Source organism: Amphiprion ocellaris, chromosome 13 (genome assembly GCF_022539595.1).
Source record: "Amphiprion ocellaris isolate individual 3 ecotype Okinawa chromosome 13, ASM2253959v1, whole genome shotgun sequence".
In the NCBI taxonomy this organism is placed as follows: Eukaryota; Metazoa; Chordata; class Actinopteri; family Pomacentridae; genus Amphiprion; species Amphiprion ocellaris.
The window spans coordinates 14,962,106-14,975,454 of NC_072778.1; the positions used below are offsets into that span (position 1 = coordinate 14,962,106).

Here is a 13,349-nt window from a genome sequence, read left to right on the forward strand (position 1 = left end):
ACACACATCTCAGCATTCCCTTCACATCTCACTGCGAACGCTCTCTGAGTAATGCTAGAGCTGGAGCATGGCACAGAAAATCTCCGGATGAGCCTTTATACATATATGGATGATGAGGATGCATTGTGAGTGCCACTAGCTATGCGAGGATACGTGGGTCAGGAAAGGGAGGAGCAATGCGAGGAGAATTCAAAATAAATGAAGCTACCTGAATTATTTAGAGGTACAAACCGAGAATTCAATCTAGCTTTTAAAAGGAGGTGGAAAATTGCCACAAAAACCATTCATAGTCCCCTTGTATCCATCCTGAATCGCCCACTCCAATGTTACCCACTACAGAAAGGCTGAAAAAGTCTGTCCATTAGGTGGGGTGGAGAAAGAGATGGAGAGGTGCAAAGAGGATACAGGTCCGCCCCCTGGTTTCAGTCCAGTTTCTCGGGTTTGAGTCACGCAGGGCTTACCGGTCTCCCCCACTATATTTCATCAGCTCACTATATAAAGCCTGCCATTTATTCCTTCACACCACCTCCCTCCCCACACTAAATATATTTATTATCCCGCTGTGTGTTGCAGATGAGCTCCTTTGGCTGTGTTTCTATTACTGGGCAGAGTGCAGGAGGCCAGACGGAGAGAGGCAGGAAGAGAAAGAAATCAGAGTAAGCAATTCTGTTCGCCAGCCAGCTCACAGTAGCAAGACTAATGGCGGCAAAAGTGAGCACAGTCCTAATCAATACGCATCTCTCCTAATCAAACGGGCCGGATGAATCAAACGACTCTACATGCCTTGTATGGTCTGTGGCCTTCAGATGCACTGTAACCCTAAAGTGCTCGCACAGGAGTGACAGCTCTGTTTGTGAAGCAGCTCTTGTATCTCATTAGTTACTAAAATGCCCTCATATGTTTCCAACAGGTGCCACTGACAGATGTGAGCATGTAAAAGCAAAAGATATGAGCAATATAACTGAAGCATTCTGAAGCAGGATAGGTGATGCAGCAAAGTACAGTAATGAAAAAAGTATGAGGCGTGTTTGAAATAAGATAGTTCTTTTATTAATTACTAAATGCTTAGAATGCTGCATATTCATAAGACTAATTAACCCACTGCTTGCAGGTTGTTGTGACTAAATGTACGACAGCAGGTCAAAAACACCATCTTTTATTACTGAACAAAATATTAACTTCCACGGGGAAGAGTGGGAATATATTTAAGCTAGTGTCTTTGCGTCGGCGAAACATGTTTGTACAAAATTACTCAATTATGTAGATGTGTTGCTTGTGTGCATGTCAATACTGCCTGATCCTACTCCTGTTGGTCACTGCATAGAGGTTTGTGTTTACATCCGAGACCTGTGGGTGCTCTTGGCTGACCTGAGAAACAGGTTTGCAGAGCCCTGAGGCTTTCCAAACGCATTTGACATGCAATCCTTCAAACCCCCTCACACATAACAACATCTCCTGCCAGGTAAGGGCCTGTTTACTAGTGCATGGGTCACAGTCAAGTAGAGACAGAGCTGAAGCCGGCAGGCCTCACTGTATCAGCCTGCAGCAGGATGGAAAAGACAGAGGAGAGACGGAGTTGTGGCTTCATTATGCAAGTCCTGAAACACAACTGAATTTGCAGGAGAGAGAGAGAGAAATTCCATGAATGTCACATGGTATCCCTTGAGCTGCTTTCGAATAAGAATCTAAGCCACATCGAAAACCCACAAAATCTCGACACCAGCAGCTAAAGTTTGTTTTCATCATCACTTAATCTCAGCAAATATTTTCTTGCTTAATCATTTTGTACGTAAAATATCAGAATAAAATTGCAAAGACATTCAGTTTGCTAACATTAACTCTAAAAGTCTGCAAATCTTCACAACTGAAAGGCTGGAACAAGAGAATGTTTGGCATTCTTCTCTAAAAAATGGATTTAAACGATTAACTGATTTCCAGAATACTTGTTGCTTAACTAATCAATTAAATGACAAATTATTTTTGCACAAAGTTTGTTTATTGTAGAATCTGAACACAAAGCAATTCTGTTTATGTCCATGTGGCCACTTCCTGGCTTTATGCACAGAGTAAAAGCACCTGCAGAGTTTACATCCTCAAACATGTGTAAACAAGGCTGGGTTACTTTACAGAAGCCTGCATGTATTCAACCCTGAGCACACAGAGTATTTGCAAACGCATTATAACAGAGTCCAAATATAAAAGCAGAAACTTCACGTGTGATTTTAACTGAGCTAGTGAGTAGGAGGAGATCTACGAGTTACCATGGTGCAAAAAAAAAAAAAAAAAAAAAAAAGATAGCGAGGTGCTGCCTGGGCGATGGCGTTTTCATGTGCCTGTGCTGTTCTCCTCACACTCAAGGCAGGGGCTCCCACAATGAATACTATCACATTTCCGCCAGGCTCCACCTCTCACAGATCACACTGCTGCCTTCAAGGGCTTGAACGAACATCAAAGGCAACTGTGTGATTTTGCATTCCTGTCAAGAGCATTACAACCTCTGGAGCTTCCCCCGATGAAAAGCCCTATCCCACTCGCTCCCACAGCCATCTTTAATGATTTTCCAAAGGGTTTAGTGGCACAGTGCATCATAGTGGGAGAGTCAAGTGAGACACATGAGGCTTCCACTCTGCCTTTTGGTATGAGCAGTCACTCTCTCCCGCTCTCCATCTTTCTCCCTCCTCATGATGCACGTGTACCTCCCGTGGGCAAGGGGAGGGTGGTGTGAATCAGGAGGCAGAGAGCCAGAGCCTGTGATAACGGCACTGTGTGCATCAATGACAGTGTGGCTGGCTGCTCTGCACAAAATATTATTTACAGCTCACACTGAAGAGAAATTACAGCAGCAATCCTCTCCAGAAGCAGGGAAATCAGCTGACCTGGCAACACTTAGAGAGAGGCCAGGGGGAGGGTCAGGCACTATAATTATTATATTGCTTCTCCTTATTCACTGTCGGTATCTATACTGCTCACATAGCGTGTGGGGGATTCAGCTCACCGGTGACAACAGGTTACTGGTGCATAAGGGGTGATAAAGAGGCAGTAAAGGCGGTTTAGCATTTATAAACCTGGCCTTGCAGATGGTTACTCCACTTTCCACCAGCTCACTCATGATTAACGCATGAGAAGGGCAATGAAACCAATGGATGCACTTTAAAAGGGTAAGCATTAAATTGACCAAATGTGAAATATGATGTCAAAGCAATCCATGATGGCAAAATTCCAACTTCTGACACTTAACCAGTTTGGTGGATAAACACAAAAAGTACTTTAGCAGAAGTATTATGCATGCCAGGTAGGAACGAATAATAACTATTATCAATATTGATTCATCTGCTGATTTTTCTTCTTCAAATGTCTTTTAGGAGCAATGGTCCAGAATACAGAGACATTCTATTTAAATGGATTTAAAAATACCTAAAAAAAAGTGAGCATTAAATCTTACATCTCTGCACTGACTCCCTCTTAAACACAGAATTTTCTTTAAGGTTTCTATATTTGTTTACTAAGCCATGCATGGGGTTGGCAGCTAATATAGTTTAGAACTTCTCTGCTGCGATTCTACGTCAAGTCCTCTTAGATCCAGAAAAAATGTTCCACAATCCAAGTTGGTTGGTAAAGGAGATTGTGTCTTTGCAATGGCAGCTCATAAACTTTGGATTAGCCTTCCTCCCCCAATCAAACATTCCTCCTCCACTGACATATGTAAGAATAATCTCAAGGCCCATTTGTTTTCAAAACCTTTTCGTTGCTCTTGGTGGTGCTCCTATTTTAATATTTTATATTTATTTTCCTTTAGGAAAACATCTTGCAAGTTGTTCAGCATTTTACATCTATTGATTCTGCAAATTTTACCGTTTTCTGTGTTGCTTTTCTGTACGCAACTCTGCTGTTGCCTGTTTGACAACATGTACATGACTTCAGTCAACTGGGTTGTTTTAAAACATGCTTAATGAGTAAGCTTGCTTTAAGAAGCAGCACTCCATTACATAACTTTTAAACACTTGTGTTAAGTAGCTGAAAAAAATCGTTTGTCAAATCAATCAATAGTTCGACTAGCTGTTTCAACTGAGGCAAACCATCAAAGCCACACAGGGAAACATGTCGGTTGATGGATGTCGTTATGGCTTATAATTGAGTGTATATTTTTAGCATCTGAGGCCCCAGAGAAAAGCAGCAGCATACATCTCTGAGAACAGGTAGGTGTCCTCTTAATGGAGCCTTTTTTCCCCACATAGACTGCAGAGATGGCACAATGTGTCTACTCTGAGGTGAGTTCCCACGTGTGAGCTGAAAGTGCAGTTTAGCTAACATCAACATGGAACTGTCGTGACTTCCTGGCTGGTATGAACTTACCTAGCAGTTAGCTAAGTGTCTGACTACCCAGAGACCAGAAGTGAGCCAACAGCTGTTTGGTGTAGTCTGTCAGTGTGAAGTAACAAGTTTGCCGTAAACTGGGTAGTTTCTCAACGCATTTACAGCGAGGATGCCACGGAGGAGGGGGTTAGTTAACGGGTCTGCCAGCCACACGGTGGATTCTTTCAGGGCAGAGTCACAGCCGTTAGAGCGCTAGCAGGAGCAGCTGGATGTCATAAGCTAACAGTGTGTGTGTGTGTGTGTGTGTGTGTGTGTGTGTGTGTGTGTGTGTGTGTGTGTGTGTGTGTGTGTGTGTGTGTGGTGTTGATGCCAGGCACACATACCAAGCGGTTCAGCCTTCTCCGCAGCATCTTCTTATGTCTTCTTTGATTTTTCAACACTGATGAACTCCTCTGATTCAACAGACGCCTCCGGGCTCTGCTTCAGCTTCTCCGGGGAATAACTTTACATGTATGTTAGTTAACGAGCTAGCTCCTTAGCTATCTATTCTCTACTCTAACGTTAGTTCTAGCTATATGAAATGCCGCAGCGACGCTACATCGTTTCCATTTTGTTTGATTTCGGTCTCTTCGCACCATTCGCATTCTCTCTCCCCTAAATATTTTCCGCGTTGCGGTGTACTAGTCGCGCTTCCCGTTGCTCAAGGCTCTAACAGTCCCTGACATTTCGCTCTGTGCCCTGTTGCTTAGACTCACACAAATCATTTGTCGTTCTCAGCTCTACTCCCCCGCTGACCTGAAAACTGCCCACCGACACGGCGAAAACTAACTTCTGTCAGCCCCTGTGCACAGGTCGCCTCACCTCCCTGTCAAACAATTTTCACTCTAACAAGCAGCAGCAGCAGCAGCCCACAAACGTTCCCACGTTCACAAGCTCCACCCGGCGAAGGTGCGGCGGCTTTCGCGCGCATTGTACTCTGGGTAATGTTGTCCCAACTGGCAACACACAATCCTGTTTCCCTGCATGTTCACAGAGGAGCACGACAGAGAGACTGCACTCAAATCATCACTGAGCACTGAGGAGGAACCTCGTTTACTTTTATTCTCTGGATGCACGTTGCAGATGATTTTTTTTCACTCGGGAAAATATGTTTTAGATGATTCAGATTCAGGAGATCCTTTGTCCCCACAACCATCACGCACTATAACACCTTGGTCAGTAGCAGTGGCTCATGACCTGATCTGTTGGCTGCTACATTCCTGTGACTCAGTTCAACTGTGCAATAAGCAATTACCCTGAACCACCAGGACCCATGCACCACACCCCTCCTATGTACACTTTAGTTCTAGTTTTCATATTGCACTGTGTACTTTATAATACTTTATTTTATTGAATTGTGTATTCTCATAACACTTACTTATTGTAAATACCACTGACTTGCACCTTATTGTAAATATCAAAAATTTTTGCACATTTCTGCAAATACCAGCATCTTAGGCTCCTTTGACCAGCATCTCTATCTATCTATCTATCTATCTATCTATCTATCTATCTATCTATCTATCTATCTATCTAGCTAGCTATCTATCTATCTATCTATCTATCTATCTATCTATTCTCGTCTGACCATCTCATATTTGTCAGATTTTTGTTTCTGTGCATGTTTCTGTCCAATTATATGATGGTGCAAATAAAAAATGTCCGATATTCCACCAATCGTAAAACCTCGTAATTGTACCACTGAAGACCATGTGTACGTATCAACAAGCCTCTAAAATTTCAGGACTCTAGCTTCATAATGCCTCAAGTTATGGCACTTTAAACATTGCTCCACAGATCGCTGGAAGAAAAGGACACAAAAAATGGACAGAACCCCAATCCTCTTTAAGAATTTTTAACTTTAAAAATAATGTTTCCTGCGACCTCCGATTTTACACATGATTAACATAATATTCACCACTTTAAAAAAATAAATAAATCAGACTGAAGATGGACAGATGAGGGACATTGAGTAAATTGAGGCAAAATGACTCATTGACAATCGTGTAATTTTATTTTTTATATATATATATATATATATATATATATATATATATATATATATATATATATATATATATATATATATATATATATGTAATGCTTAGATATTGTTCATCCTCTCAAGGACAGTAGCTCACATTGAGTTGTGTGTATGTCTGGGTGGGTTAGTCTTTTTAAACACTAAGCTGCAACAGCTTAGTGGAATGGCATGACCACATCTAAGTGGTTTGGGTTTTATATTCAGTGGAAACTAGTGGCAAAATGAATAGATGCACAAAATGTTTTCGAGTTACAAAGTAAAGCCAGCTGGCATTAAACGTACATGAGCAGGAAAACTGTAATCAAGATTCCCTCTATAGGAAAGCTCAGTCAATATATCCTCAAAGGTTATTTATAGGATTGTTCCAGTTTTCAGTCAAGTAGTGATCATCTCAAAAGTGGTGGATAAAAAGATTCAAGAGATTTTATTTGTCACATGCTCGTATAGTAAAGGTAGAGATATGCAAAGTGGGTGTTCCATAAAGGTGTGCAATAACAATACATGAGAAAAACATGCCTTAAAAATGAAAAAAGGCATAAATTAAAGGGAGTAAATAAACTCTCTCTTGTCATGGCTTGTCATGTTCAGTGATGTTTTAATTATGTGTCCCTCATGTGTCATACAGTCACATAATGTAGCTGGGTGTCCCTCTCCTTACAGTCTTTTAATGGTCATCTAGTTCCCTGAACTTCAGATTTAACAAGCCCAACTGTTACAAGTAGTCCTCTTCTATATTACTGTTTTTGTTGCATTTCAACAGGAAGTGCATCTCTCTCTCTAACTCACCTGTTCTGCAGTGACCTCCGACTCTTACTTCTGTGAGTAATCATGACTTTATGTCGTTTCTTTGTGGTTAGATTGTGGTCTGTAATTGATCAGGATCTGTCTCTGACATGTATCTCAGCACATCCATAAGATGCAGCTGTTATTTTAAAAAATATACATCAAACAAGTCTTTATAAAAACATATAAGACAGGTGTCCTAGTCATGTCCACTCTAATTTTCCTTTTTTTGTCCTGCTGTTAAGTATTGAGCCGCTGCCTGATATCACTCAGTTTTCTCTTTCATCCTTTTGCCAATATAGTTCCACTGCTTTTTAATCCAACCGATATGCTTCACCTTTGTGACACTTTTTGTATGGCTCTCTTTATCTTTTCTTTATCTTTCTTTATCTTTATTGCTCCTTGTCATCTTCTCCATGTATTTACACAAATGTATTACCATGTTATTGCATGCATGTTGTTACCATTGCACCTTCTCTCTCTTCTACTGTGTGTCCTCTCTGCAGGTATTTGTAGCTTCAGAGCTGCATGGGTCTGATCTGCAGCTACCGGTTTCACCGATCTGCACAGTGTTTATTTTCTCTTGTTTGTTGTCTGTATCCCTTTTCTGTCACCACTTCACTCTCACTCCAACCGGTTGATCCAGATGGCTGCCCTCCCTGAGACTGGTTCTGTCTGAGGTCTCTCTCCAGTAAAAGGAATTTCTTCCGCTCCAATGATTTTTGTTGTGTTTTAAAACAGAAACCTGTTTGGTAAATTTGCAGTGCCAGTCTCTACTGATTGCTTTGGTGCAGCTACTGTTGTTTTCAATGTGCAATGCAAAACAATAGTGACTTGACTTAACTTGACTTCATTAAAAACTTACCACAAGCAACAAAATCAGTCTACCGTAAATATCACATGCAGCCGCTGAGAAATGATTTCTATGAAATTAGTGGGTCCATTTTCCCACAACGTCACATATTGCCAATAACTTTTCAGTTCTGGAGCTCAGTATTCTAAAAGTGGACTTTGCAGAGAATTTTATAGAAAAAGCAACATGAAACAGCACAACAATAAACCCAGGCCCAGTACAAAAAATGCATAAACTATTAGAAATGGTAAAAGATTTTGTTGAAGTACACATAAATACGTTTTGAGACCTTAGCCTGATTCATAATCTCCTCCAAATGCCCCATCAGCTTTTGTGTTTGTAATACTGGATCTGGAAACAACTTACCTGATGCAGCTTTAACTGTTTTCCTACTCACTGTGTTATTTGGTCCAACAGAGCTTCAAGCCAGCCCATGTGTATGTTGGTAGAAATGCTGAAATAGAAAAAAAGTAATGTAGTGTAACCTTGTTGGTTTTGTAACAATCCCTGACAAGATGATTGAAAAGCATGGGGAAGGAAAATTAGGCAGTTTTGAAATATGATCAAATCCAATGATCTACAACCTCTTAACTTTCTCATTAAAAGTCAATGTTTAGATTTCACTTCTTGCCTCTAGCTTGATATGTGAGGGGTACAAGTTTGGAAGGACTGGAAATTTTGAGTTATTATATTGGAATTATTTAAAACACATCTATAGTGTCATCAGGTATAATATACATACATAATGACAAAAAAGTGCTATCGTGGCATGTTTTGAAGTGCAGACTAAGCTGGAATCCTGTGAAACAAGGAAACCAAAAGAACTACATCCTTATGAACAATTTCTCAATACTTAAATATTATGTGTCATCAAACTATATACTCAGTAAGGAATAAAGATTCATGCATTCTTATAATTTGGATGAAAAATCAGGTTCAAAAGGCATCTGCTACTGTAGGAATGTTGGATCACATGTAGGAAAACACTAATTTTCTGGTACATTCTGATAAACTACATGGGAGTTCTAAAGTCTGTTATTGTCAGTCATGAATTATGTAATTTGGATTTAAGCTTCTCTTACGAAAGCCTTCCATAAAAGGATTATGTCTGAACCTTTAACCTCAAAAAGCCCTACATGCAATGTGAAATGTGAAAAGAATGTTCAAGCAAGATGTTTAGGGTTATAGGGGAAAATGGAAACATGATTCTCCTGTGGTTTTTGCAAGCTTATTTGTATGTTTTGTGTGTTGTAGTATGAATGACCTTAGCAACTATTTGCATGTGGCACCAGGTTTGCATTTTGCTTTGGTGACTCCCTCAGTTTAAATAACGTGGTCATGTTGAAAACTGAGACAAGTGCAGAAAAAGAGGAAGTGAATTGAAACCATGCTCATCAGATATTAGTCATGCTATCAAGGACAGTAGCTCGCTATGAGCTGTGTGTGTGTGTGTGTGTGTGTGTGTGTGTGTGTGCGTGCGTGCGAGTGAGTTAGTGTTTTGAACCACAAACTGTCAGCAGATGATCACATCGTCTATGTGGTTTGCATTTTACATCCAGCAAGAAACTAAAACGGATAGAGCTCATAATGATAATGCACAAACTGTTTCCAAACTTCAAAGTAAAGCCAGCTGGTATTAAAAGAATATAAGTAGGAAAACTAAAATCAAGACTCCCTTTGTAGAAAAACGTAGTCGATATTCCCTCAAATGTTATTTATAGGATTATGCCTGTTTTAGTCAAGTAGTGAACAGCTCGAATGTGGTTCAGTGGCAATGACTAACTGGTTCTAAAGGTGACTTTTAGGGACTCTTTCCACTTAATGCTTCATAATCCTGTTCATCCTCCAAGTTAAAAACTTGCCACCCTGTTTGTAATACAGGCCTTGGAGTATTAGTGTCGAGTATTAGTTAGTATTTAATGCACCACTCAGAGACAGCAAATCAGGAAACGGCCTGCTTAATTATCACTGTACTTACATTACCATAGCTGTGATGAAGAGCAAACAGCATCGGAGCAGGGCCGACTTAAAATTATCCTACTACTGCTGCACCCGTCACCACTGACAACAACACTGGCTGAGTACCTGTTTAAATGTTTGCATCTCTTTGTTGAACAAATATCTACAAATGCATTTAAATGTATGGCATTTTGCTGGGGTATAAATGCTGTAACTGTATATCCAGATACTGCTGTTGAGCCTGCTCCAAGTAAGTTTAAATAAAAAGTGGAAAAGCTTCTTTTTTACCATAACTATATATGTGGCTTTAACCTTTTGACCCTTTCATGGTAACTGACTTGACCTCCAACTCCCTCTCTTCAAAAGAACCCAAGGCAATCAATATTTCTGATCACACTAATGTTAGCGATCACAGCTTAAATCAGGTCACATATCATGTAATAGGAGATGTGCTGCCTTACACGTTGTGAATATTGATCACTGTATCATTTGTGTAATCTCTTCTTAATATGAAGTTTTACGCTAAAAAATCTGCAGATTTCTTACAAGTCTTGTATACCAAACTGATTTGCTGTCTTGACTTACTGTCAAAATGTAAAACAAACAAAAAAAAAAAGTCATTTCCTGGTGCTATTATCTATTTTAGATCAAGGATGAACATTTTCTAATAATATAAATATCATTAAAGGCAATCACAAGCCAACAGAAGGCCCCCAAAATAATCTGATGATTGCATAAGAGGAAGTATCTGTCACATCACACCACTGCCAATGAACAGGCACACTGTAAGCTGGGTTCTATCTCCACCATGTGGCTAAATGAAGAAACGATTCATTTTACTATTTGTTGACCCATGACAATACCTGTATCCTCATTTCCAAAAGAGTCAAAGCACAGACTGGGCTGCTCTGTATGTCAGAGAATTTGATTTCAGTTAGGACAAGTTCATTTTCAGGAATCTACAGTTTTAACAGAATATAACATATAAAATGCAGACCCATTGTCTCATGAATGAAATAGTCAATGTCACTATTCTAACACGTGTTCTGGAGCTTTTGATTTCATCACATGATCGTCTTTGGTATCATTATCTGTTACCTTGCAGGGGAAACAATGTGTGGGGTGTAGTTGGTTTGTCAGCTGCTGTGTCCAATGTTAGCAAGGGATTTCCAATTTCAACCAGATTCCTTGGTCTAAAATATTCTAGTAATTGTATCTCACTGAGTTGAGTAGAATAGAATATGCTTTATTGTCATTATACAATGTATAATGAGATTGGAGAGCTTCTCCTTTTCGGTGCAAAGTAATCTTAAAGATAGTGCAAAACAGTCTATTTACAAATATACAGTATAAATAACAGAGTGTTGAGGCAGTGGTGTATATTGCAACATTTCACATTGTATTGTTGGCTGGGTGTGAGACATGAGAAGTGAGAGTTCAGGGTGGTGATGGCTCTCAGAAAGAAGCTGTTTTTAAGTCTGTTTGTCCTCGCTTTAATGCATCTGTAGCACCTTCCAGAGGGCAATGGATCAAAAAGCTGAGATGTGAACTGTCCTTGATGATGTTCTGAGCTCTGCTGAGGCACCGGGAGGAGTAAACGTCCATGAGGGAGGGGAGAGGACAGCCAACAATCCTCTGTGCTGTATCCTCCTTTCCAAAAGAGTCACAGCGTGTCCCAGGTGTTCAGTGAAACTGTCTCCTTGGCCAGAATGACTGACTTCATACCTGTGAATTTGCAACTTATCTATAAACTACAGAAAGATTTAACTTGAAGAGTCTGCAGTGTTGCATTACTGTCTGGCTGGTTCCAACACAATGTCAAAAAAAAATAACTTCAGTGCTTCTGCAGTTACAATTACAATCATTGTTCACACAAATGACAGTGGGTGGTGTTACTTTCTGCTACTCGGTTAGTTCCTTTCATTCTGCATGCACATCAGCAGATAGTTGACTGTTTGCTGTAAATCCTCGCAGGTCCACATGGTGGCAGCCCTGTAACATCAATGGGAAGCCACAAACTTGTTGCACCAAGGAAAACACAGAGGGTGCATATCTGACTACAGTTTATCCCAAGTTATATTTAAGTTAATATTAGTTGCTGAAGACTTCTTAGGGTTTTTTTTGTCGTTGTTGTTGTTGAGGACTAAACTATGAAATTTTAAGTGTGTTTTAAAGGCATAGAAACCACAGAGGAATATTACACATCAACATATCAAAGCAACTGTGGAGGTTTTCAAAGGTTGTTTTTGGCAAGATTTTAGCATTAAAATGCTCAAGTGGAAGCATGACATAAGAACAACACAAGATGCTGCATAAAATATACATTAAAAAGACTCATAAATGCTCATGAAACAATGGCTAAATAATTGTAAATATATAGATTTACTGTATGTCCAAATATATTCCAGTCCAGTCAGCTGTGTGCTAAAAATAATAATAATAATTGTTTTTATTTCACAGTGAAATAAATGAGAATAAAATTTAAATTTGTTTATTTGTGACTGTTTTCTACATTGACAAATTTAATGGAACCAATCATTTATGTCAGATAAATGTAACATTTATTGAAGATAACATCCAAGGTGTTTATTTAAACCTATTAAACCTAGGCAAGTTTTTCTGAATAGTCTCTCTCTCTCTCTCTCTCTCTCCCTATATATATTTATTTATATATATATATATATATAAAAATTATATATATATATATATATATATATATATATATATATATATATATATATATATATATACATATATATGTATATATATATATGTACATACATATATATATATTTATGTATATATATATGTACATACATATATATATATATGTATATATATATATGTATGTATACGTACATACATATATGATGCTACTCTATCTGATTTTCAGAGTTCTGGTCCTGGTAAAGTGTACAGTAGCTGCTGAATTTTGTGGGCATTCCTGCAGTGGTTCTGCCCCTGTGTGTCTCAGTCGTAGTTGTGAATTTAAACTGACAGCCCCTGTGGAGGAGTCGGGAGACTTCCCTAGCCATCTGTCTTGGAGCAGCCCCCCTTCGACACCCCCTTCCCTCCCTCCACACATCCCTCATTCCCACACTGGGTCTTTGTCAGCAGTTCCTGTCCCTGGACTAGGCGTGGCGTGCGCAGAGGCTGGGGCGACCGTGGGTGCTTTCAGAGGCACCTGCAGATGGGACAAAGGGCCAAGGGTGCTGGGGCTGAAGACAGATTGATGCTTTGTGCGCTGAGGCTGGAGAGAGCGAGAGAGAGGGAGAGAGAGAGCAAGAGAGAGAGAGGGAGAGAGAGAGAGAGAGAGAGAGGGTAGTGGGGGGATAGTTAGCTGAGAAGTTTTCAGGG

General features: G+C 39.7%; 1 protein-coding gene across 8 annotated transcripts in view; it reads right to left on the bottom strand.

Moving 5' to 3' along the window:
• Positions 1-5,240, bottom strand: part of atp11c (ATPase phospholipid transporting 11C) — a 44,065-nt gene extending 38,825 nt beyond the window's left edge. For 4 of the 8 annotated variants that reach the window (XM_035955738.2, XM_035955737.2, XM_035955739.2 and 1 more), the window contains exon 1: positions 4,698-5,240. In XM_035955738.2, coding sequence (XP_035811631.2) covers positions 4,698-4,724 — 27 coding nt within the window. In that variant the 5' untranslated portion in view covers positions 4,725-5,240. The remainder of the gene's footprint in view (positions 1-4,697) is intronic. The other 4 variants (XM_023286989.3, XM_023286988.3, XM_023286984.3 and 1 more) reach the window with 1 other exon arrangement.
• Between the last annotated feature and the right edge of the window lie 8,109 nt (positions 5,241-13,349).